General features: G+C 37.4%; 1 protein-coding gene across 6 annotated transcripts in view; it reads left to right on the forward strand.

The window, feature by feature from the left end:
* The window catches only part of FAM151B (family with sequence similarity 151 member B), a 46,897-nt gene extending 21,099 nt beyond the window's left edge, over positions 1–25,798 (forward strand). For 2 of the 6 annotated variants that reach the window (XM_042942311.1, XM_042942341.1), the window contains exon 6: positions 16,752–17,143. In XM_042942311.1, coding sequence (XP_042798245.1) covers positions 16,752–16,911 — 160 coding nt within the window. In that variant the 3' untranslated portion in view covers positions 16,912–17,143. Of the gene's footprint in view, positions 1–11,764; positions 11,888–16,751; positions 17,144–17,466; positions 17,575–21,584; positions 21,735–25,759 lie in introns of those variants that run through there. The other 4 variants (XR_006203622.1, XR_006203629.1, XR_006203628.1 and 1 more) reach the window with 4 other exon arrangements.
* Positions 25,799–27,568: the final 1,770 nt, after the last annotated feature.

The raw sequence follows: 27,568 nt of genomic DNA on the forward strand, positions 1-27,568 counted from the left end.
TTTTTGAAGAGTGATTTATTGTCATTAAAAAAATAGTTTTTAACCTATAGAAAAGTTGCAAAACACTTTCTACATCTCTGTTACCCAGATTCCCCAATTGTTAACTTTTTCCTGCATTTATTTATTATTTCTCTGTTTTTTTTTTCTATTTATATTTTTTCCTGGCATGATGCCTTGTTATCCTTAAGTACTCCTGAGTGTACTTCCTCAAGCAAAGGCAGGCTTCTATATTACTACTATGCAGCCTCCCAATCAGAAAACCAGCATTAATACAACAGTACCATGCAGTCCTCAGACCCATTCAGATTTTATCAACCATTCAAAAAAATGCTTCTTTTTTCCTTGGGGTCCAAGAAACCTTCTGAGAACATGTCTTATATTTAGTTGTCATGTCTCATCAGTCTCCTTCAGTCTGGAATAGTTCCTCAGTCTTTCCCAATCTCATATACTTGACAGTCTTAAAAAATGACAGGGCTTTTATTATGAAAGATGTTCTCAACTTGGATCAGTTCGATATTTTCCTCATTTTTCTCATGCTTGTGTTCTTAGGAGACTTAGGTACTTTCCCTGTCCCAGTTCTCAAATTGACCACTTCTTCAAGGATAACTTTATGCTTGATTACAGTGGCGGATAGTATTTAGAAAGTGAAATCTGGGAGTTTGGTATGATCATTGCTACTCGAGTGTCATTGCTTCTAGGACATCTCAGTGGACAGAGCTAGTAAATACTTGTCTGTGTATATGTGTGATTACAGTGTGTGTATGTGTGTGTGTATTTGTGTGTACAAACACACACCATGCATACACACACACATACACACACAACAATATATACATCTAAAACCATTTTTTTAAGTTTATTTATTTTAATAGAGAGTGGGGATTGAGAGAGAGAGAGAATCCCAAGCAAGGTGCAGAGCCCAAGTGCAGAGCCCAATGCAGGGCTCGATCCCATGAACTGTAAGATCATGACCTGAACCAAAGTCAAGAGTCAGACACTTAACCAAGTGAGCCACCCAGGCACCCCTACATCTATAGCCATTTCTATGTGTATATATACATATATAAAATCCATGAGTTCATAATGAAATTCTAATTTCAACCCCAACCCCTTAGGGTTCTTTCTAGCAGTCTTTTCTTTGTTATAAATTTCTTATCAGATACTTAGATACCTGACTCCCACTAATTTAATCTAATAGCCATTTAAAAGAAGAGTTTAACTTATTTACATTATTTATAAAAAGACAGATATGTTGGTCTTGTTTGGTCTTGTTTCTGTCATTTTTTTTGAAGTAGCATACTTGTTACTTTGTATAGCATTGAAAACATTTCTTTCTTTTTTTGAGAGGGAGAGAGAATGGGGGAGGGGCAGAGAAAGAAGGAGAGAGAGAATCTTAAGCAGGTTCCACACTTAGTGTGGAGCCCCACTCAGGGTTCAATCTCACGACCATGAGATCATGATCGTGAGATCATGGCCTGGACCGAAGTCAAGAGTCTGACACTTAACTGAGCTACCCAGTCACTCCTGAAAATACTTCACTGTAGCTGTTTCCTTTGCTTTGTATTTTATTTTATTTTATTTTATTTTTAATTTTATTTTTTTTTAATATATGAAATTTACTGTCAAATTGGTTTCCATACAACACCCAGTGCTCATCCCAAAAGGTGCCCTCCTCAATACCCATCACCCACCCTGCCCTCCCTCCCACCCCCCATCAACCCTCAGTTTGTTCTCAGTTTTTAACAGTCTCTTATGCTTTGGCTCTCTCCCACTCTAACCTCTTTTTTTTTTTTTTCCCCTTCCCCTCCCCCATGGGTTTCTGTTACGTTTCTCAGGATCCACATAAGAGTGAAACCATATGGTATCTGTCTTTCTCTGTATGGTTTATTTCACTTAGCATCACACTCTCCAGTTCCATCCCTGTTGCTACAAAAGGCCATATTTCATTTTTTCTCATTGTCACGTAGTATTCCATTGTGTATATAAACCACAATTTCTTTATCCATTCATCAGTTGATGGACATTTAGGCTCTTTCCATAATTTGGCTCTTGTTGAGAGTGCTGCTATAAACATTGGGGTACAAGTGCCCCTATGCATCAGTACTCCAGTATCCCTTGGGTAAATTCCTAGCAGTGCTATTGCTGGGTCATAGGGTAGGTCTATTTTTAATTTTCTGAGGAACCTCCACACTGCTTTCCAGAATGGCTGCACCAATTTGCATTCCCACCAACAGTGCAAGAGGGTTCCTGTTTCTCCACATCCTCTCCAGCATCTATAGTCTCCTGATTTGTTCATTTTGGCCACTCTGACTGGCGTGAGGTGATATCTGAGTGTGGTTTTGATTTGTATTTCCCTGATAAGGAGCGACGTTGAACATCTTTTCATGTGCCTATTGGCCATCCGGATGTCTTCTTTTTTTTTTTTTTTTTTTTTTTTTTTTTTTTTTTTTAATTTTTTTTTTCAATGTTTTTTATTTATTTTTGGGACAGAGAGAGACAGAGCATGAACGGGGGAGGGGCAGAGAGAGAGGGAGACACAGAATCGGAAACAGGCTCCAGGCTCCGAGCCATCAGCCCAGAGCCTGACGCGGGGCTCGAACTCACGGACCGCAAGATCGTGACCTGGCTGAAGTCGGACGCTTAACCGACTGCGCCACCCAGGCGCCCCCGGATGTCTTCTTTAGAGAAGTGTCTATTCATGTTTTCTGCCCATTTCTTCACTGGGTTATTTGTTTTTCGGGTGTGGAGTTTGGTGAGCTCTTTATAGATTTTGGATACTAGCCCTTTGTCCGATATGTCATTTGCAAATATCTTTTCCCATTCCGTTGGTTGCCTTTTAGTTTTGTTGGTTGTTTCCTTTGCTGTGCAGAAGCTTTTTATCTTCATAAGGTCCCAATAATTCACTTTTGCTTTTAATTCCCTTGCCTTTGGGGATGTGCCGAGTAAGAGATTGCTACGGCTGAGGTCAGAGAGGTCTTTTCCTGCTTTCTCCTCTAAGGTTTTGATGGTTTCCTGTCTCACATTCAGGTCCTTTATCCATTTTGAGTTTATTTTTGTGAATGGTGTGAGAAAGTGGTCTAGTTTCAACCTTCTGCATGTTGCTGTCCAGTTCTCCCAGCACCATTTGTTAAAGAGACTGTCTTTTTTCCATTGGATGTTCTTTCCTGCTTTGTCAAAGATGAGTTGGCCATAAGTTTGTGGGTCTAGTTCTGGGGTTTCTATTCTATTCCATTGGTCTATGTGTCTGTTTTTATGCCAATACCATGCTGTCTTGATGATGACAGCTTTGTAGTAGAGGCTAAAGTCTGGGATTGTGATGCCTCCTGCTTTGGTCTTCTTCTTCAAAATTACTTTGGCTATTCGGGGCCTTTTGTGGTTCCATATGAATTTTAGGATTGCTTGTTCTAGTTTCGAGAAGAATGCTGGTGCAATTTTGATTGGGATTGCATTGAATGTGTAGATAGCTTTGGGTAGTATTGACATTTTGACAATATTTATTCTTCCAATCCATGAGCAGGGAATGTCTTTCCATTTCTTTATATCTTCTTCAATTACCTGCATAAGCTTTCTATAGTTTTCAGCATACAGATCTTTTACATCTTTGGTTAGATTTATTCCTAGGTATTTTATGCTTCTTGGTGCAATTGTGAATGGGATCAGTTTATTTGTCTTTCTGTTGCTTCATTGTTAGTGTATAAGAATGCAACTGATTTCTGTACATTGATTTTGTATCCTGCAACTTTGCTGAATTCATGTATCAGTTCTAGCAGACTTTTGGTGGAGTCTATCGGATTTTCCATGTATAATATCATGTCATCTGCAAAAAGCAAAAGCTTGACTTCATCTTTGCCAATTTTGATGCCTTTGATTTCCTTTTGTTGTCTGATTGCTGATGCTAGAACTTCCAGCACTATGTTAAACAACAGCGGTGAGAGTGGGCATCCCTGTCGTGTTCCTGATCTCAGGGAAAAAGCTCTCAGTTTTTACCCGTAGAGGATGATGTTAGCTGTGGGCTTTTCATAAATGGCTTTTATGATCTTTAGGTATGTTCCTTCTATCCCAACTTTCTCAAGGGTCTTTATTAAGAAAGGGTGCTGGATTTTGTCAAAGGCCTTTTCTTCATCAATTGACAGGATCATATGGTTCTTCTCTTTTTTTTTTGTTAATGTGATGTATCACGTTGATTGATTTGCGAATGTTGAACCAGCCCTGCATCCCAGGAATGAATCCCACTTGATCATGGTGAATAATTCTTTTTATATGCTGTTGAATTCGATTTGCTAGTATCTTATTGAGAATTTTTGCATCCATATTCATCAGAGATATTGGCCTGTAGTTCTCTTTTTTTACTGGGTCTCTGTCTGGTTTAGGAATCAAAGTAATACTGGCTTCATAGAATGAGTCTGGAAGTTTTCCTTCCCTTTCTATTTCTTGGAATAGCTTGAGAAGGATAGGTATTATCTCTGCTTTAAACGTCTGGTAGAACTCCCCTGGGAAGCCATCTGGTCCTGGACTCTTATTTGTTGGGAGATTTTTGATAACCGATTCAATTTCTTCGCTGGTTATGGGTCTGTTCAAGCTTTCTATTTCCTCCTGATTGAGTTTTGGAAGAGTGTGGGTGTTTAGGAATTTGTCCATTTCTTCCAGGTTGTCCAATTTGTTGGCATATAATTTTTCATAGTATTCCCTGATAATTGTTTGTATCTCTGAGGGATTGGTTGTAATAATTCCATTTTCATTCATGATTTTATCTATTTGGGTCATCTCCCTTTTCTTTTTGAGAAGCCTGGCTAGAGGTTTGTCAATTTTGTTTATTTTTTCAAAAAACCAACTCTTGGTTTCGTTGATCTGCTCTACCGTTTTTTTAGATTCTATATTGTTTATTTCTGCTCTGATCTTTATTATTTCTCTTCTTCTGCTGGGTTTAGGCTGCCTTTGCTGTTCTGCTTCTATTTCCTTTAGGTGTGCTGTTAGATTTTGTATTTGGGATTTTTCTTGTTTCTTGAGATAGGCCTGGATTGCAATGTATTTTCCTCTCAGGACTGCCTTTGCTGAGTCCCAAAGCATTTGGATTGTTGTATTTTCATTTTCGTTTGTTTCCATATATTTTTTAATTTCTTCTCTAATTGCCTGGTTGACCCACTCATTCGTTAGTAGGGTGTTCTTTAACCTCCATGCTTTTGGAGGTTTTCCAGACTTTTTCCTGTGGTTGATTTCAAGCTTCATAGCATTGTGGTCTGAAAGTATGCATAGTATAATTTCAATTCTTGTAAACTTATGAAGGGCTGTTTTGTGACCCAGTATATGATCTATCTTGGAGAATGTTCCATGTGCACTCGAGAAGAAAGTATATTCTGTTGCTTTGGGATGCAGAGTTCTAAATATATCTGTCAAGTCCATCTGATCCAATGTATCATTCAGGGCCCTTGTTTCTTTATTGACTGTGTGTCTAGATGATCTATCCATTTCTGTAAGTGGGGTGTTAAAGTCCCCTGCAATGACCACATTCTTATCAATAAGGTTGCTTATGTTTATGAGTAATTGTTTTATATATCTGGGGGCTCCGGTATTCGGCGCATAGACATTTATAATTGTTAGCTCTTCCTGATGGATAGACCCTGTAATTATTATATAATGCCCTTCTTCATCTCTTGTTACAGCCTTTAATTGAAAGTCTAGTTTGTCTGATATAAGTATGGCTACTCCAGCTTTCTTTTGGCTTCCAGTAGCATGATAAATAGTTCTCCATCCCCTCACTCTCAATCTAAAGGTGTCCTCAGATCTAAAATGAGTCTCTTGTAGACAGCAAATAGATGGGTCTTGTTTTTTTATCCATTCTGATACCCTATGTCTTTTGGTTGGCGCATTTAATCCATTTACATTCAGTGTTATTATAGAAAGATATGGGTTTAGAGTCATTGTGATGTCTGTATGTTTTATGCTTGTAGTGATGTCTCTGGTACTTTGTCTCACAGGATCCCCCTTAGGATCTCTTGTAGGGCTGGTTTCGTGGTGACAAATTCCTTCAGTTTTTGTTTGTTTGGGAAGACTTTTATCTCTCCTTCTATTCTAAATGACAGACTTGCTGGATAAAGGATTCTCGGCTGCATATTTTTTCCGTTTAGCACACTGAAGATATCGTGCCAAGCCTTTCTGGCCTGCCAAGTTTCAAAGGAGAGATCAGTCACGAGTCTTATAGGTCTCCCTTTATATGTGAGGGCACGTTTATCCCTTGCTGCTTTCAGAATTTTCTCTTTATCCTTGTATTTTGCCAGTTTCACTATGATATGTCGTGCAGAAGATCCATTCAAGTTACGTCTGAAGGGAGTTCTCTGTGCCTCTTGGATTTCAATGCCTTTTTCCTTCCCCAGTTCAGGGAAGTTCTCAGCTATAATTTCTTCAAGTACCCCTTCAGCACCTTTCCCTCTCTCTTCCTCCTCTGGGATACCAATTATGTGTATATTATTTCTTTTTAGTGTATCACTTAGTTCTCTAATTTTTCCCTCATACTCCTGGATTTTTTTATCTCTCTTTCTCTCAGCTTCCTCTTTTTCCATAACTTTATCTTCTAGTTCACCTATTCTCTCCTCTGCCTCTTCAATCCGAGCTGTCGTCGTTTCCATTTTGTTTTGCATTTCGTTTAAAGCGCTTTTCAGCTCCTCGTGACTGTTCCTTAGTCCCTTGATCTCTGTGGCAAGAGATTCTCTGCTGTCCTGTATACTGTTTTCAAGCCCAGCGATTAATTTTATGACTATTATTCTAAATTCACTTTCTGTTATATTATTTAAATCCTTTTTGATCAGTTCATTAGCTGTTGTTATTTCCTGGAGATTCTTCTGAGGGGAATTCTTCCGTTTGGTCATTTTGGATAGTCCCTGGAGTGGTGAGGACCTGCAGGGCACTTCCCCTGTGCTGTGGTGTATAATTGGAGTTGGTGGGCGGGGCCGCAGTCCGACCTGATGTCTGCCCCCAGCCCACCGCTGGGGCCACAGTCAGACTGGTGTGTGCCTTCTCTTCCCCTCTCCTAGGGGCGGGATTCACTGTGGGGTGGCGTGGCCCGTCTGGGCTCCTTGCACACTGCCAGGCTTGTGGTGCTGGGGATCTGGCGTATTAGCTGGGGTGGGTAGGCAAGGTGCACGGGGGCAGGAGGGGCAGGCTTAGCTCGCTTCTCCTTAGGTGATCCACTTCAGGAGGGGCCCTGTGGCAGCGGGAGGGAGTCAGATCCGCTGCCGGAGGTTTGGCTCCGCAGAAGCACAGAGTTGGGTGTTTGCGCGGAGCGAGCAAGTTCCCTGGCAGGAACTGATTCTCTTTGGGATTTTGGCTGGGGGATGGGCAAGGGAGATGGTGCTGGCGAGCGCCTTTGTTCCGTGCCACGCTTAGCTCTGCTGTCCGGGGGCTCAGCAGCTCTCCCTCTCTTTGTCCTCCAGCCTTCCCGCTTTCTGAGCAGAGCTGTTAACTTACGACCTCCCAGACGCTAAGTCGCGCTTGCTGTCGGAACACAGTCCGTCCGGCCCCTACGCTTTTGCCAGCCAGACTCGGGGGCTCTGCTTGGCCGGCGAGCCGCCCCTCCGCCCCGGCTCCCTCCCTCCAGTCCATGGAGCGCGCACCGCCTCCGCCGCCCTTCCTACCCTCTTCCGTGGGCTTCTCGTCTGCGCTTGGCTCTGGAAACTCCGTTCTGCTAATCCTCTGGCAGTTTTCTGGGTTCTTTAGGCGGGTGTAGGTGGAATCTAAGTGATCAGCAGGACGCGCGGTGAGCCCAGCGTCCTCCTATGCCCGCCATCTTCCCTCCACCCTTTGTTTTGTATTTTAATTTTAATAATTTGTGAGGTTCATTTTTCCCTTTTGATTATTCATGACTGTAATTTCCATAAAGTATGCTTAATCTGCTTCTTTAAAGGTACCTGTTAATTTCTTCCTGTGAACAATAATAAAATTAGTGTACTTCTTTACCCCTTTCACCTAATTTTGACTGTACTCTCTTTTATTGTCAACTTTGAACTTTATAGTCAATGGTAAATTGGCTGTCTATAAAATTCTTGGCTCACAGTGCCTTTCCTTGAGGATTTTGAAAACATTGCTCCTCTGGTTTCTACTGAGTGTTGATGTGGCAAAGGTTGAAGCCAGTCTGATTTTTTTTTTTCCTCTTTTAAGTGTCTTGATTTGGCAGGAGTTATTGGGGGACAACTGAATGTAGAAAGTGGTGTTTTCAGTATATAGATTAAAATGTCTTTTCTGGAATATATCTGTGAATTATATTTTGAAATACTCGTTTTATTTTATTTGTAAACTAAGTTTTCTCTTTCAGGGTTTCTAGTTATGAATATTTAGATCTCTGTTGCCTATCTTTGGCATCTATTATTTTCTCTTTAGTCTTTCTTTGCTTTTTATTTATTTGGATTTTATTTTTCTTGATTTTATAATTTGTCTTCTATATCTCTTACAATATTTTCCACAATGCCTGTTTTTCCTCGTATATCTTCAGACTTCACTTTATTTCTATAATAGTATTAATTCTTTATTTCTTTCCTATAATCTGCCAATTAATGTTTTTTTTTTTTTTTTTTTTTTTTTTCAACGTTTATTCATTTTTGGGACAGAGAGAGACAGAGCATGAACGGGGGAGGGACAGAGAGAGAGGGAGACACAGAATCGGAAACAGGCTCCAGGCTCTGAGCCATCAGCCCAGAGCCTGACGCGGGGCTCGAACTCACGGACCGTGAGATCGTGACCTGGCTGAAGTCGGACGCTTAACCGACTGCGCCACCCAGGCGCCCCTGCCAATTAATGTTTTATTATGTCTTTGGTACCATCTTGCAACCTCTTCCATAGCTCATATCTCTGCTTTGTGCTCTTTCTTCAAAGAAGCAGTTGCATCATTTAAAAAATGTTGGTTATGGCTTTCATCTGCCTTGATGGTTTTCTTTAAATTTTACATATATTTCAGCTATCTGATAGTTTTTTATTTTGTTACTTTTTAATTTTTTTTTAAGTTTATTTATTTTGAGAGAGGGGGAGCCCACGAACAGGGGAGGGGCAGAGAGAGAGGGAGAGAGAGAATCCCAAGCAGGCTCTGTACTGTCAGTGCTGAGCCCGACATGGGACTCAAGCGAATTAACTGAGCTGAAATTAAGAGTCAGACGTTTAACTGACTGAGCCACCCAGGTGCCCATATCTGACAGTTTTTTTAAAGATGATGTTTTTATTTCTCCATCTGCCATTTATTTATCCTTATTATTTTCTTATACTCTTGTACTTCTCCTTATTTTATTTTGATTACTGCAGTTTATTTTTTTTACTTTTTAAAGTTTATTTATTTATTTGGGGTGGAGAGGGGCAGAGATAGAGGGAGAGAGAGAGAATCCCAAGTAGGCTCCGTACTGTCAATGCAGAGTCCAATGTGGGGATTGAACCCAAGAATCGTGAGATCATGACCTCAGCTGAAGTTGAATGCTTAACTGACTGAGCCACCCAGGTGCCCCAATTGCTGCATTTTAGAGAAAGTCATTTTTTTTTTCTAGACAGGCTACTTGCCCAAAGTGCATATTGCAGAGGAATTAAAACTATGCTTCTTATGACCAGAGAGTTTTATGTGTGAGTGTGTTTAGCCTTTAACGTTTCCCAGTGAATAGAGGTAGGCAGTTGTGGTATCTCTAAGTAGAATCTTTTATCTATTGCTTATATTTAAAATTTTGAGTTTCCACAGGACTAAATAGTCTGATGTGCACAACTGTGACTTTTCTGTGTTAACTCTTTCCTTGTTTCTATAACTTCTTGGGACCAAACCTACCCCAAGAAAGCCTCCATTTGTAGCTCAGGGATGCCATTCCCACTGTTGCAAAGTGTTTAGGTAGATTCTGCCCCTCATCTAGAAGTGTCTTTGGTAGGCTTTCTCTGTAATCTACAGACATGGGCAAATTCTCTTCACTTCCTTACATACTCATCTGGCTTTAATCTCTGTTGCTGTTGGAAACTTTTCACCTGTTTTATAATTTTTAGTTTCAGTTCTTTCTTAATTTCATTGAAGATGGGGTTTCTATTTTCATTCTTTTTTTCTTTTTGCTGCCCCTGGGTAATTCCTAGGAGGAAAAAGAGGCAGTGCTGACTTTAGGCTGCTATGTTCAAATAAGAAGTTTCTACCTCCTATTTCTTTCATTACTACTACCTCAGTTTTCTCACGTTCTCTCTATGAAGTCATTTTCTTTCCTAAAATTTCTCATTTGAATATTGCACTCTGTTCAAGTCAAATTCTTATTTTTTAAGATTACTTTATTTATTTTGAGAGAGAGAGAGAGTGACCAGGAGAGGGGCAGAGAGAGAGGGAGAGAGAATTCCAAGCTCCGTGCTGTCAGCACAGAGCCTGACTTAGGGCTGGACCTCACAAAGTGTGAGGTCATGACCTGAGCCAAATATCAAGAGTCAAACGCTCAACCCAACCATATTCAAGTCAAATTCCTAAACTCTATAATTAAGTACTCATATTTACCCCCTTCAGTTTGAAACTCCCTTGTGTTTGGCTCCATGGCATTGCACCAGATGGATTTATCTACTTCTCTGTCTAGTTCTCTTTTGTTTTGTTTATTTTTGTTGAATTGTTTTTGCCTCTTTCTAATTTTGGAATTCTCTTAACGACATTTTTTTTTTTTGAGAGACAGAGAGAGACAGCATGAACAGGGGAGGGGCAGAGAGAGAGAGAGAGAGAGAGGGAGAGGGATACACAGAATCCAAAGCAGACTCCAGGAAGCCTGATGTGGGGCTTAAACCCATGAATGCAAGATCATGACCTGAGCTGAAGTCAGACGCTCAACCGACTCAGCCACGCAGGTGCCCCTCTTAACAACATTTCTTTCACAGTCTTTTTTAAATATGAAAGGTAAAATAGCAAAGCTTTAATGGAATATATCACTAGAGAATATCTTCATAACATTGGGGATGGGAAGGGATTCTTTTTTTTGTTTAATTTTTTTATAACATTTATTTATTATTGAGAGACAGACACAGAGCGTGAGCAGGGGAGAGGCAGAGAGAGGGGGAGACGCAGAATTGGAAGCAGGCCTCAGGCTCCGAGCTGTCAGCACAGAGCCCGACACGAGGCTCGAACTCACAAACTATGAGATCATGGCCTGAGCCGAAGTCGGTCACCCAACCAACTGAGCCACCCAGGCCCCGAGAAGGGATTCTTAAGATATAAAAATCACTAGCCATAAAGAATATGTTTGAGTAATTTGAATACATTAAAATTCAGAAATTGTTCCTGTCAAAAGATACCATGAAGAACATGAACAGATTAGGCACAGAGTTGGGGAATATTTTTGTATCTCAAAAGGGCTCTAATAGAGAATATACAAAGAAGTATATATTCTATTATTTGTATGTCACAATTTATTTGTTTTATTATTGAATGACATTTGGATTGTTTCATGGTTTTGACTGTTACAGGGATTGCTGCTGTGAACATACACACACACGCATGCATACACACACACATCCTGGTGTACATATGCCTACATTTATAAAGGTTGTATAGGGAGGGAATATCTAGGAATAGAATTTCTAGGTCATAGAGTATTCATAGCTTCTACTTTAGTAGATAATGCTAAACCGTATTCTAAAGAAAATGGATTAACTGCAGCTACATGTTTCAACTTGGAGAAATTTCACAAACTATATTCAGTAAAAGAACTAAGACCAAAAAATATTATATACCATATGATTCCATTTACATAAAAATAACTAACAGGCAAAAATTGAACTGTACTTTTTACAGATGGATATATAGGCAGTAAATAAAGAAAAACAAGAAAATGGCTACCACCAAGGTCAAGGTTGTGAGGTCTCCAGGGGAGAGGAGAGGTTGTGATAGCACAGTGACATACAGGTACCTCCCAAGGTAGTGATGGTGATGGTGTGCTCTCTTTCTTGATTTGTGTTTTGGTTACACTGGAGTTCATTTTATAATAATTTGTTAAAATTCATATTTATGGTTTTATGGGTTTTTCCTATATATTTCATAATGAAAAGGGCTTAAAAAATAAAACCTGAGAACTGATTTGAATGAACATAATTTAAGGTACCCTTAGGCAATTTGTCTTCCTATTTCACTTTAAATATAATAGAGGGAGGATTAAAAGAGGTACAGTAACTTTGTAGAGCTCTTTTTTTAATCTAAATCCATATCTGTGTCACCATAGTGTTCAAATAAAGTAATAGATGCCATTTTAGCAAAAATATAGGGTTTTTAAAGTATTTTTCCAGTCTTATTAGAAATAATTGAAATACATCAATATATACACCATGATAGTTAGATTTACATTTATTGTGAAATGATTATCAAAATAGGTTCAGCAAACCTTTATCTTCTCATATAAATACAGTAAAAAGAAAAAAAGGAAAAGGAAAAAATTCCCCTTGTGATGAGGACTCTTAGGATTTACTCTCAGGGCACCTGGGTGGCTCAGTTGATTTAGCATCCTACTCTTGATTTCAGCTCAGGTCATGATCTCCCAGTTCATGGGATCAAGCCCTGCATTGGGATCTGTGTTACAGCATGGAGCCTGCTTGGGATTCTCTCTCTCCTCTCTCTCTACTCCTCCCCCTGTTTGTGCTCTCTCTTTCTCTCTCTCTCTCAAAATAAAGAAATAACCTTTTTTTTGTAAAAAAAGGATTCACTGTCTAAACACTTTTCCTATGTAATCATACAGCAGTGTTAACTCTACTCATCATTTTGTACATTACATCCTTAGTATTTATTTATCTTATAACTGGAAGTTTATACCTTTGACCACCTTCCTCTATTACCCCTTCCCCACCCTCGACCCCTGGTAACCACAAGATTGATCTCTTTTTCTGTGAAGGTTTTGTTTTTCTTTTAGATTCTACATATAAGTTAGATTGTACAGTACTTCTTTTCCTGTCTAACTTGCTTTACTTAGCATAATGCCTTCAAAGTCCATCCATCGTGTTGCAAATGGTAGGATTTCCCCATTTTTTATGGCTGAATAATACTACATTGTATATATGTATATACTACAACTTTTTTATCCCTTCATCTATTGATGGACATGATTGTTTCAATGTCTTTGTTATTGTAAATAATGCTGATATGAACATGAGGGTGCAGATATTTTTTTGAATTGATGTTTTTGAATTGATGTTTTTGTTTCCTTTGGATATGTTCCCAGAAGTGGAATTGCTGGATCATATGGTAGTTCTATTTTTATTTTTTTGAGGGTCCTCCATACTATTTTTCATAGTGGCTGCACCAATTTATAATCCTACCAATAGTGCACAAGGGTTCCCTTTTCTTAACATCCATGCCAGCATTTGTTATCTTGCGCCTTGTTGAAGATGGCCGTACTAACATGTATGAGGTGATATCTCATTGTGGTTTAGATTTACATTTCCATAATGAATAGTGATGTTGAGTATCTTTTCATTACCTGTTGGCCTTTCATATATCTTCTTTGGAAAAATGTCTTTCCCCATTTTTAAATTGGGTTATTTGATGTTTTTTTTGCTATAATTATCACTGTTAGTTTTTTTTTGCTGTTAGTTCTTTATGTATTTTAGATATTAACTCCTTACCTAATATACGGTTTGCAAATATTTTTTCCCATTCCCTAAGTTGTTTTTTCAATTTGTTGCTGTGGGGAAACCTTTTTAGTTTGATTTAATCCCACCTGTTTATTTTTTATTTTGTTGCTTGTACTTTAGGTGTCATATCCAAACAATCATTACCAAGACTTATGTCAGGAAGCTTTTTTCCTATGTTTTCTTGTAGGAGTTTTATGGTTTCAGGTCTTATTTTTAAGTCTTTAACCCATTTCAAGTTAATTTTCGTGACTGGTTTAAGGTATAGGTTCAATTTCATTCTTTTCCATGTGATTATCCAGTTATCCTAGTACCATATATTGAAGAGACTTTTTTTCTCCTTTGAATATCCTTGGCTTCCTTGTCAAATACTAGTTGGCAGTTTATACTTGGGTTTATTTTTTGGCTCTTGATTCTGTTCTCTTTGTCTATTTGTCTGTTTTTATGCCAATACCACACTGTTTTGATGACTATTGCTATATAGTATAACTTGAAATCAGGAAGTATAATGCCTCCTGCTTTATTCTTCTTTTTCAAGATTTCTTTGGCTATTCAGGGTCTTTCCTGGTTCCATATAAATTTTAGGAGATTTTTTTTCTACTTCTGTAAAAAATGCCATTGGAATCTTGATAGGGATTGCATTGAATCTTTTGGTGGGATTAACATCTTAATAATATTAATTCTCCACTATGTGAAGACAGGATACCTTTCCTTTTCTTTGTGTCTTCTTTGATTTCTTTCATCCATGTCTTACAGTTTTCAGCATAAAAATTTTTCATTTCCTGGTTAAATCTATTCCTATGTCTTTTATTGTTTTGATGCTGTTGTAAATGAGATCAATTTCTTTATTTCTTTTTCAGAAATTTCACTGTTAGTGTATAGAAATGCTACTGATTTTTTTTTTGTATGTTAATTTTGTATCCTGCAACTTTACTGAAATCATTGATTAGATCTAACAGATTTCTGGTTGAGTCTTTATACCAAATCTATGTATAAAAGTGTGTCATCTGCAAACAGAGACAATTGTACTTCTTTCTTTCTAATTCTTATAGCTTTTACTTCTTTTTCTTGCCTGATTGCTGTAGCTAGGACTTCCAGTACTGTGTTGAATAGGAGTGGTGAGACTGAGCATCCTAGTCTTGTTCCTGATCTGAGAGGAAAAGTTTTCATCCTGTCACCATTGAGTATGGTGTTAGCTGTGGACTTGTCATATATGGCCTTTATTATGTTGAGATATGTTCCTTCTGAGCCTAATTTACTGAGTTTTTATCATGAGTGGGTGGTGAATGTTGTCAAATGCTTTTTTGTACTTACTGAAATGATCATATGATTCTTTTCTTTCATTCTATTAAATGTGACATGTAACATTGATTGATTTGTATGTGTTGAACTGTCTTTGCATCACAGAGATAAATCCCACTTGATCATGGTGTATGATCTTTTATTGTGCTGCAGAATTCAATTTGGTAGTATTTTACTGGAAATTTTTACATCTGTATTCGTCAGGGATATTGGTTTATAGATTTCCTTTTTAGTAGTGTTCTTTTCTAGTTTTGGTGTCAGGATAATGCTGATCTTGTCAAATAAATTTAGAATTGTTTCCTTCACTTCAGTTATTTGGAAAAGTTGGAGAAGAATTGGTTTTAATTCTTTAAATGTTTAGAAAATTCACCAGTGAAGCCACCTGGTCCTGGGCTTTTCTTCATTAGGAAGTTTTTAATTACTGATTCAATTTCTTTACTAGTAATTGATCTATCCATATTTTTAATTTCTTTCTGATTCAGTCTTGGTAAGTCATAAGAAATATAATTTGTAAAGTAATTCCTATTTGTGTGTGTGTGTGTGTGTGTGTGTGTGTGTGTGTGTGTGTGTATCCTCGCTTGTAGTTTAAAATTTCTTTTTGGTTTGCCACATAATGCTGCTATGGAATGAAATTCAAAATACTTTTCTCTGTTACATTTCCAGAATGATGTCACCATCCTTAAGGACAGGAATATGTCAACATAGCAAGAATATATACCTTGGTTAGATTATTTCTTATTAATAGTAGAAGAGGTGCTTTGGAGATTTCTTCCTGGATTCTGACATGTTTATGGGGAAAACAAATGTGAAGCTACTTACCAGCTTTGCATTTTCTCAGTTTCTGATGCATTAGGGGTATTGTGGATTTTTTAAGAGTTTTTTTTTAAGTTTATTTATTTTGAGAGAGAAAGAGAGTGAGAGAGAGCCTGTGCAAGGGAGGTGCAGAGAAAGAGAGAGAGAGAGAGAGAGAGAGAGAGAGAGAGAGAGAGAGAGAGAGAGAATCCCAAGCAGGCTCCATGCTGCTAGCACAGAGCCTGATGCGGGGCTTGATTCCATCAACTGTGAGATCATGACCTGAGCCAAAATCAAGAGTTGGATGCTTAACCAACTCAGCCACTCAGGTGCACTGTGACAAGAGTACTTTAATAGAAGTAATGTTTACTTAAAGAATATACAATTTAAGTAACATTAAAATTCTGAATATATTCTTCACATCCATAATAAATCTGCATATGTTATTATTGTTTTTTTAACTCCAGAAAAGGATCTGAATTTATTCTGTTTGGCATCCTTAGTGACATCTCTTGGCATTCTTATATCTCATATAACCCACCCCCCCCGACCCCGCCACCGACCAGAAGGGAGAGCAGGGCCATTTATAAGTGAATATGAATGTTGGTAATATCAGTGGCATTTACATCTCTTCATAATCTCTTGCAGTCATGCTTTTGACTACCCATCCTGCTGAAAAAAAAAACCAAGTTAGAGCTGTAGCTTTTGTGTAGGGAACATATTCCTTGATCAGCAATACAATCTCTTTAGTTTTTTTGTCCAAAATTTGGCCCATTTTCAGTGTTACCAGTCTGGGTTTCCAAAGCCATTTAACATTCCTGTAACTCAGATATAGCAGTTACCTAATTTAGCTGACAGCAATGTGAATTTTTTTTTCTCTCTAGTCCTTTTAATGTTGATGAAAGAATGAAACAGAAACTATATGTTCTAGCACTGCTAATTAATTTTTTTGTCTGTGAATTTGGGTTAAAGATAAATGAGAGTAACTATTTTTAGGCTTATTGGAATTCCTCATCACTGTTTCTTATCTTTTACTTTTCACTGTATAATTCTGTTTTATTTTAATGCAGGTACAGCCTGACTATTTGGACTGGGAAAAATGATAACTATTCCATTGAAGATTTACTTTGCATTAGAGACCATTTTGACAAAAAACAAGTTTTCTATGACATCTTGGAACCACAAAACCATGAATTTCAACAAGCCATTGGAGTCAAAGTTAATCTCTAAGAAGATTCTTCTAAGTTATTTCATGTTTTGGTTTCATAATCCCCTGCTTTGGTCTGAACTAATTACCACATAAATTATGATGATTGACTTATTCTCCACATCATCTAATCAAAGAACACTTAGTGCTTACTTTATTAGGCATATATCCTTATGATACTGTACTTGCTTAAAACATTTGGAAAGAAGAGGGGTGCCTGGGTGGCTCAGTCAGTTAAGTGTCCAACTTTGGCTTGGGTCATGATCTCACAGCTCATGGGCTCAAGCCCCATGTCAGGCTCTATGCTGACAGCTCAGAGCCTGGAGCCTGCTTCTGTCGCTCTCTGCCTCTACCCCACTCATGCTGTGTCTTTCTCTCAAATATAAATAAACATTAAAAATTTTTAAAAAAGATTTGGAAATAAGATATTTCAGTGGGTCTGTTGTAATAATAATTTAGGAAGATTATGCTTTGAAAACCTTTATAAAAATATGATTTTGATATACTGAAGGTAATTGAAAGAATTTACATGTTATAGCTTGGATATAAATCACATTTTGTTGGCACTTGTATTACAGAGATTCAACAAAACTCTGGCACCCTCTTTCTTTTTTCCTGGAGAACTGGTTATTTCAGAAATTACAGAAGAGTAAGAGGGCTTTAAAAATGTTCTAACTTTCACACAGGTGAGCACCTTTATCATGACAGAATAAAATCCACTTACTGAAAACAATATAGATTAAATTAGATGGATCTAGCATTTCCATATTATTGGGAGCATGCTGGCAACTGTGTATGTGTTTTGTATTCTTTATTTCCATCATAATATTTTATCTATAGTGAGTACAATACTACTGGAGAGCATAATTTTTTTTTTATTTAGCCACATGGTTTCTTTTTTTTTATGATACAATTTATTGTCAAATTGGCTTACATACAACACCCAGTGTTCATCCCAACAATTGCCCTCCTCAATGCCCATAACCCATTTTCCAATCTCCCCCACCCCCATCCACCCTCAGTTTGGTCTCTGTATTTAAGAGTCTCTTATGGTTTGCCTTCCTCCCTGTCTGTTTGTAACTATTTTTTCCCCTTTCCCTCCCCAATGGTCTTCTGTTAAGCTTCTCAAGATCCACATATGAGTGAAAAGATATGGTATCTGTCTTTCTCTGCCTGGCTTATTTCACTTAACATAATACCCTCCAGTTCCATCCACATTGCTGCAAATGACCAGATTTCATTCTTCCTCATTGCCAAGTAGGATTCCATTGTATATATAAACCACATCTTCTTTATCCATTCATCAGTTGATGGCCATTTAGCCTCTTTCCATAATTTGGCTATTGGTGAGTGTGCTGCTATAAACATTGGGGTACAAGTGCCCCTATGCATCAGCACTCCTGTATCCCTTGGGTAAATCCCTAGCACTGCTATTGCTGGGTCATAGGGTAGTTCTATTTTTAATTTTTTGAGGAAGCTTCACACTATCTTCCAGAGCAGCTTGAAGAGTAGAATTTTAATCCTAGTGACACATCATTTGATTTTCATTTCTCACCAGCACCACCTTAGGCCCTTATTCAGGCCCTTCAGGGCCTTGTTCAGGCCCTTATTTTACTGCTAGAACTTCAGAAACTTGTTCTTCATGTCTTCATTGTTCACACTCTACTCAGAGATGCTCTGAGTATTTCTGCTGAAGAAAGCTTTTATAAGTGCCTCTTGCAAATTAGAAACCTCCAGGGGCCTCTTACATGCAACTTTATTGAATTTTACTCTTAAAGACCATCCACAATGTAGCCCACTCTAAAAGTCAATTCAGTGACCTTCAGTGCTTCATTTCAAAAATGCCTGCAACATCAATGGTCTCCAGACCTTCCTTTAACAGTTAATTTTAACTATTTAATATTGTTCACTAATTATGTCATACATGTTAGTTATATTTCTTCAGCTAGGTTAGAAAGCCCTTCATGGTAAGGGTGCATTCTTAACTGTCCTTTATAGTATGGGGCTTAGTCTTGAGCAAGGTATTCAGAAAAACATGTACTTCTTTCATTTATTAAAAAGAAACTTACTAATGAATGTCCTAAGATATGTAATTTGCCTTGGTTTATCAGCCATTTTCTCCCAGAAGATAAAGTGGTATATAGTGAAAATATAATTTTGAATTCAGATAGACTTCCCTTATAGCCCCACCTCTGTCCCTTACTAGCTATAGATTTTTGGAAATATTTAACCTCATTGAATCTTGATTTCCTTATCTATAAAATGGAGGGAAAATGAGGATTTTCTTGTAGTTGTTATGAAGATTGAGATTCATGTAATAGAGGATCTAGCTCAATGCTCAACGCATAGTAAGTACTCAACAGACAAGGTTAGTTCCCTTCTTCTAGACTTGTCATATGATCATATCCATTGTAGATAATACAGTGAGGAGTATAACATGAAACATTGTAGACATAGAAGTATTTAAGGAAGACAATTATATTTCCACTTTAAATTTTAGCTCCAACTAAATACAGTCCTATTTGTCAAATAATACCTAAAACTTCACTTTCTATGGTTGTTTGCCAAAAACAAAAGATAAAATTTTATAATTACAAAATTTTAACAATTGGAACAAAGAATAATTTAAAATTATAATAAAAAGTAAAGCTTAGTTTACAAATTTTCTAAATGAACTGCATTTTAATGAGGTTTTAAATAAAATTTCATTTGTCCAGAAGATTATTTTTGCTACTTGATTATTTGACCCTTGATAATAGTTTTAAAAATATTAATCTTAAGGCAAAATTCTTTTATTTTGAGAACTTTATCAGCTGAGTATCACTTAGATTAAGATTTAAAGCTGTATTTACTATCAACAATAACCAAAGTATGGAAAGAGCCCAAATATCCATTGATGGATGAATGGATAAAGAAGATGTGGTTTATATACACAATGGAGTATTATTTGGCAATCAAAAAGAATGAAATCTTGCCATTTGCAACTACGTGGATGGAACTGGAAGGTATTATGCTAAGTAAAATTAGAGAAAGACAAAAATCATATGACTTCACTCATATAACGACTCTAAGAGACAAAACAGATGAATATAAGGGAAGGGAAACAAAAATAATATAAAAACAGGGAGGGGAACAAAACAGAAGAGACTCATAAATATGGAGAACAAACTGAAGGTTACTGGAGGGGTTGTGGGAGGGGGGATGGGTTAAATGGGTAAGGGCACTAAGGAATCTACTCCTGAAATCATTGTTGCACTGTATGCTAATTTGGATGTAAATTAAAAAAAATAATAAATAAAAAAAAAGTTTTGAAAAGACAAACAAAACAAAACAAATAAACGAATTCATCAGTTGCCTTATAGAGTCAAGGTACAAATTCTAATTCATCTCTATATCCTAATTTTAAAAAACGGAAATTTTATAAATGATACTTTTAATGATATAATAAAAAATGTTGAAAGACTAAAAAAAAGATTTAGAGCTGTATTTTAAATTGTTTTGGGGAACAAAAATATGTAAGGGAATTATAAAATGTATGCTGTTGAAAATAAATTATTAGTGGATATTCACATGGAAAAAAATAACTTTGATCCCTACTTCATACCATACAGAAATAATAATTTGACTTGAATCTTAGGTCCAAATGTGAAAACTAAAATTAAGGATTTAAAAGAGAATGAAGGAGAATGTTTTCGTGACTTTGGAGTAGGCAACAATTTCTTTTTTTAATTACAGCTTTGTAGAGGTATAATTGACATATAAAATTGTCAGATGTTTCCAATTTTTTTCCTATTTCCCCCACATCCAAGGCAATGATGTCTCATAACACAACACTAATCATAAAAGAAAAAATTGATTGGGGTGCCTGGGTGACTTATTTTGTTGAGTGTCTGACTTCGGCTCAAGTCGTGATCTCAGGGTTCCTGAGTTAGAGCCCTGAATGGGCCTCGTTACCATCAGCACAGGGCCTGCTGCGGGTCCTCTGTCTCCCTCTTTCTTCTCCCCTCCCCTGCTCAATGTCTCTCTCAAAAATAAATAAAACATTAAAAAAAAGAAAAAAATGGGTTAATAGGCTTTATCAAAATTTAACACTTATCATCAAAAGACTCCATTAATACCTATCTGACAAAGGTCTCATAGTCAGAATCTTTGGAGAACTCCTATAAACTAATTCTTAAAAAGAAGCTAAACAACTCAACTAAAAATGGGCAAAAGGACAGACACTTCATAACTTGGTTAATTAACAATAATTATAGGGGCGCCTGGGTGGCTCAGTGGGTTAAGCAGCCGACTTCCGCTCAGGTGATGATCTCGCAGTCCGTGAGTTCTAGCACCACGTCGGGCTCTGTGCTGACAGCTCAGAGCCTGGAGCCTGCTTCAGATTCTGTGTCTCCCTCTCTCTGACCCTCCCCTGTTCATGCTCTGTCTCTCCCTGTCTCAAAAATAAATAAACATTAAAAATAAATAATAATTATAAAAAGGCCTTAATGTAGGAGAATGCAATACAATACTATATGAACAGTGAGACTCTACATTTATCAATATGGAAAGATGTTATCTTGCAGGCTGCAAAACAGATGTTTGGTATCCTATTTATGTAAAATTATATGACTTTATATGCATTTGTATACATAGGAAAATATTTGGGAAGAAGTTCCCAGACACAAAATAAGTATAACTTATTTTTCCCCTCCAGGTTCTCAAGTCTAATGTTTGGTGTTGAGAACTCATGGCATCCAAGGGCTATTTCCCAAGTTTGGCAGAGCAATCCTGGTCCTAGAAGAGACTTTGGTACGAGATCCAATTGTTCAAAAAAAATCAGAGCTTTAAAAAGTACGGTTGAGGGGCGCCTGGGTGGCTTAGTCAGTTAAGCATCCGACTTTGGTTCAGGTCGTGATCTCATGGTTTGTGAGATGAAGTCCCACATTGGGCTCTATGCTGACAGCTCAGAGCCTGGAGCCTGCTTTGGATTCTGTGTTTCCCTCTCTCTCTGCCTACCCCTGCTCACACTCTGTCTTTCTCTCTCTCAAAAATAAACACTAAAAAAAAAAAAAAAAAGTATGGTTGATATGGCCCTGTAAAAGTGATGTCATTACTAATTAGTCAGATATATACTCATTTACCAAGTGGGAAATTGTTAAAGATTATTCACAACAGATTGGTTACTTGCTTGTTTGTTGGAGTTAAAATCTTGGGGTTTTTCCTTGTAATTATAAAAATTAAGTACCTAGTGAATATATAGAAAAATGCCCTATCTCTCATCTTGAAATTTAAGGTATGAGCCTGCCTAGTAAGAGCCTACAATCTGCTTATAATAATAAATCCGTGAATCAATGCAAGGAAAAGTTCACTGATAGAAAGATGAAGATAGTAGCACTGAAGAACTTTTTATCTAGAAAATGGGAGTATAATGAATAAATGAAACCAAGACCACCTGATAACCAGGTCTTGGAAGAAGCCGGGCAGGATCTAGGAGTTCTTGGGACCTCAGCAGCAGGAGCTCAGGGTCTTTGTTCTAGTGTCTACTGTACCATACCAGTGTCATTTTTTACTTGTGACTGTGATTGCTTCTCTCTCTTCTTTGTATCTAACATCCTTTGGGCAAGGACCTCGATTTGTCCAGTCACTTGTGTCTTCAGGGCTTAGTAGGAATACTGAGAGGAAGGAAGAGGCAGGCATTTAATTGATGTCTGATGGACTGAAGCTGTGCAAATAATTCAGAAATGATTTCTGCCTCAAGGATCTTAAAATCTAGGAAGAGAGATCTGTAGACAATAAGTTGGATATTTGCTGTAACTCCTGTGATGGAACTATACACCAGGTTGTGACAACAGACAGCATTTTGTTCTAATTGAGAGAAAACACTTAAAGTTGTGTCTTGAATGAGTAAGATTCACTAGGTAGAGTAAGAGAGGGAAGGGTCTTTCAGACAGAGGCACATGCGCAGAGGAACTCTAAGTGAGGGAAGAGACTTATCTGACCTGTTCAAAAAGTTTATAAAGACACCACACTATGAGGCTGGGCACTGAGGCAGGGGCCAGATTCATTTTCTGAGCCAAGGAGCTGGCTCCTTTTCTCTTAGGCCATAGGAATCATTCATTGCACCATTTTAAGTAGGGGAGCTTTAATACCGGTTTTGAGTGTTAGAAAGGTGTTTATAATGGCATGAGAAGAAGATTTGGAATTCTTGAAGTTAAGGGAGATGAAGCCCTGAATTAAAGTGGTAGCAAAAGCAGATGGAAATGCTCAAGAAACAGAGGAAAGAGGTTACAAAGGGAGAACTTGCAAGAGTTTTTAAGCTCGTTGAATGGAGAGTATGGGAGAGAGGGAAGAATCTAGCGAATCTATATTTTAATTAAAAAAATTTTTTAATGTTTATTTTTGAGAGAGAGAGACAGAGTGTGAGCAGGGGACGGGCATAGAGAGAGAGGGAGACACAGAACCTGAAGCAGGCTCCACGCTCTGAACTGTCAGCTCAGAACCCCACTCAGGGCTTGAATCCATGAACCATGAGATCATGACCTGAGCCCAAGTTGGATGCTTAACTGACCGAGCCACTCAGGCACGCTGTGAATATATTGTTTGCTAGGTAACAGAAGGTCAAGTGGTGCTACTAACCCAAACAAGATAGGACAGAGGCCACATGTAACTATACTTTTCAGTGATTTGTTGATAGTGCTCTTTTATACCAACTTGGAAAGAACGCTTGAAAACCCCATCTGCCTGTCCCTTAACTCACTCACCTCCTACTCTAACTTTAGAAAGGATGCTCTTTTTTTTTTTTTTTTAACTGGACCAGTTTCTTAAAGACTCTCTAAGTAATTGCTACTTTACTACATATTTTAATTATTCCATAATTTTCAATAATATAACTATTTCCACAGTCCCACCATCAGTGAAGAGAGAAAACAGGGCTTGAAAGGGGCCCACTCAGCCTCCTGCCCTGTAGGGAGGTTCTTGTTTCTATGCTTCTGCCTAAGAAAGGAATCAGTCTGACTAAATCTGGTGGCTGAACTCTTCTGGGCTTGCTTGCCACTACAGAATGTTCATTAAGGCTGGTCATTGCCTTTTTCTTTATGTTTTCCTTGGGATGAAAGAATGTAATAAGAGTTTGAAAATCTTAACCGAAATATTGACTGTGAGAGTCTTTTGCTACTTTGTGAATTCAAGAGATGATCAAAAACTCTGGATTAAAGTAGAAAGCCATGACCTCTTCACAGAGCCTGTTGAGCTCAGCCCCTAAACCAAGGTTTTTTAAGGAGTCTTTCATGACTTCCCCAGGCAGACCTGTGGGCTTTCTCCTGAGGTACCTTCTCTGCTGGATTATAATTATTTTACAGGTTTGTGTTTTGTTCTCAGCTGTGTTGTTTTAGAGGAAGAAACTATTCATTTTTATATGATGTCTGGTCAGAATAGGCCCCTAACAAATGGGATGGATGGATGGATGGACACAAAACCTCGGTAATTTTCTTAGACCGGTTATTCTTACAGTGTGGTGCACAAACCCCTCAGTGCCCCTGAGACCCTTTCAGGAGATTCATGAGGTCAAAACCATTTGTGAAATTGTTATTATTTCACACACAAAAAACAGGATTTGCCTGTTTCGTGTAAATACGATGATGTTGGAAAAACAATGGTGGGTGAAACTGTTGATGTCTTAGTATAAATCAAGTTCATGGCATCAGTTAGCAATCATATTCTCCACTGCCACACACTCACATTAGAAAGGAAAAAAAAAAAGACTTAGAAGTATCATCAATGATTCAGCAAAAATTATTATTTTGAACATTTATTAACATCTTGCCTCTTTAATGTAGTCTGTGTGACAAAATGGGAGGTAAACACAGAATAGTTCTGCTGTATACTGAAATTCAGTGGTTGTCCTAAAGAAAAGCACATGTTGCAAACAGAGCTAGTCATTTTTTTCATGGGAAAAATATTTACTGGAAAGAACAACTGACAGACTAGTTATTCAGTCTTGGGTATTTGGCACATATTTTCTCAAAAATGAACAAAGCAAGTTTGTTACTTCGAGGAAAACAACTGACGGTATCTGTTGCCAGTTACAAAACCTGAGCTTTTACATGAAAAATTAGAATTTGAATAAACTTGAATCCATCATTGTGAACTTGACAATTCCCAATGCTTAAAGACTTTTTTTCTGATACCAGTGGCAATATTAATAAATGTTATTTTTAATGTAATTTAATATAACACAATGTATTATAATAAAATGTGTCAATATTTGGAAGATCTGAATAACTCAAAGATTCATTATTTTCCAAATGACTAGTCCATGATATTATAAAACCTTGCATGAGTAAGGAATCCATTCAAATTGCAAGATAGTACAGTGAATATAGTGTAATTGAATATGAAAATTCATTGATGTAGTTTCAGATTCCACATTATAGCTAAACTTTTAAGAAAGTACCACTTACCCAAGTTTAAGTATAGTATCAAAGAAGACTATCCACAATTATCTGAAAAGCCCATTATTTCTTCCTTTTACAATTATACATTTGTGTGAAGCCATATTTTCTTCATATGTTTCAACTAAAACAACGTATTATAACAGATTGAATGCAGAAACAGGACAATCCAGCTGTTTTCTATTAAGCCAAGGATTAAAGGGATTTGTGAAACCATAAAACAATACCACTCTCTTCACTAAGTATATTTTGGAAAATATAGTTATTTATTCTAACATGAATGGGTTTGTTGTTATTTTAAAAGAATTAGCATTTTTAAAGTTTTCCAGGTTTTTAAAAAATGTTTATTTTGAGAGAGAGAGAGAATGCATGAGCTGGGGAGGGGCAGAGAGAGAGAGGAGAGAGAGACTCCTAAGCAGGGTCTGTTTTGTGATCACAGAGCCCAACGTGGGACTCAGTCTCAGAAACCGCCAGATCATGACCTGAGCCAAAATCAAGAGTTGGATGCTCAACTGACCGAGCCACCCAGGCGTCCCAAATTCTCCACATTAATAGGACTCAAAGTTGCAGGTACAGAATAGCAATTTTTTGTTTTGAAATTGGTAAGAAGAACCTTTGGAAAGTGTTTTTGCCTGACAATCAAAATTTAAATTTCTGCCACTATAACCAATACTTATTGAATATGAAAATAAAACTAAGAAGTCATGTATGTGATTGAAGTCCAAAAATGTAACTAAGTTCAATCATTAATTTCAACTTTTCCCACTGAATCTAGAATTGTTAATACATAGAGTGTCTCAATCTTTAAAAAGACTTTAAAGATTTTTCATTAAAATGAATCTCATTAAATCTCTGATCAACATCCATCCTCTGCCTGTTTCCAAAAAAATGTGGTTCATATCTTCCTTGGACAGAGTTTTCCATAGATAAACTGCTCTAGGAACTAAAGTGTTAATATATTTCTGTGACTTCAATTTTCTGGTGCCAGTTTATCTTAATTTGGAGGATTCTGGACTAAGTCAGTGTTTCTGTCCCTTCCGTATTTAAGATCAGCTATTTAATCTCAATTGAGTCTTTTATCTTCTGGCTAAATGATATCAATTCTTTCACCTCTTTTAATGTTTTTTTCCTAGATTTTTTATTATCTTTATCTTCTTACATATATATTGTACGATGTGCTATCTAGAATTAAAAAACTATTTCAGATTTGCTCTACCAGTAGTAAGATTCACTAGTAGAAACTGGTTAATCTTTTAACAATATAGTCTTAGCTCTGTTAGGAGTCCTGACAAACTTGTTAACTTAGTATCTAACTAAAACTGTTAGAGTTTTTCCATGTAAATTATTGATTTTCTAATCTTAAGCAATTGATTTTCAAAACCTAAATGTAGCCTACTCATGATCCTTATACTTTGATCCAATGTTTCAGCTAATTGAAATTCTTTTAAATTGTTTTTGTTGTGATTTGTTGTGTTAGCTACTCTTGCCAGATTTTCCTCTCCTGGCCTTCCCTTTAAGAAGTGTAGACATTCAGGGGGGCCTGGCTGGCTTAGTCAGGGGTTGGGGGGATAGTGTGTGTCTCTTGATCTTGGGGTCATGAGTTTGAGCCCCACAATGGGTGTAGAGATTACTTAAATAAATAAACTTAAAAAAAAAAAAGAATTGTAGACATTCAAAGAAGGTATACAAAGAGATAGGATGTCACCATGGGAAGGCCAATGGGCAGTTCCAGTAAATTTAGTGGATTTACTATCATCCAGATCTGGTCCTCTTATCTTGGAGACTTAGAAATGACTTAGAAATGTGACTTAGAGCTAAGGAATATTGGCACTAAACAAGGCTATATAAACTTAACTATTATTTTATTTAGAATTGTGACTTCCAAGAAGACTGTGCCTTCTTGTTTTAAAATGTAGGTTTTATTACTATTCACATATGTTGAAGCCAACAGATCAGGAGACAGTTATATTGAAAAATGTAGTTTGTTACTTAAAATTCCCAAGAGGAGGCAAGCATTCTACATCACATAGGGCCAATGTGGGAAAGTACCAGGGTCTGCCTGGAGGCAGAGTAGTAAGGGGAAAACTTGGGAAAGACCCTTCATTATGGTTTCTATAAGAATGAATGAGGCAGGGTAAGCAGGCTTAGGTTTGGCTAGTTTGAATAATTTTGGTGGTTTCTGAGGTGTAGGAGCTGTCTCTGGTTGTTTGGTACCTGATCCTGGCTTGATTAGGGCAGGCGGGTAGTA

Source organism: Panthera leo, chromosome A1 (assembly GCF_018350215.1).
Source record: "Panthera leo isolate Ple1 chromosome A1, P.leo_Ple1_pat1.1, whole genome shotgun sequence".
NCBI classification, from domain to species: Eukaryota; Metazoa; Chordata; class Mammalia; order Carnivora; family Felidae; genus Panthera; species Panthera leo.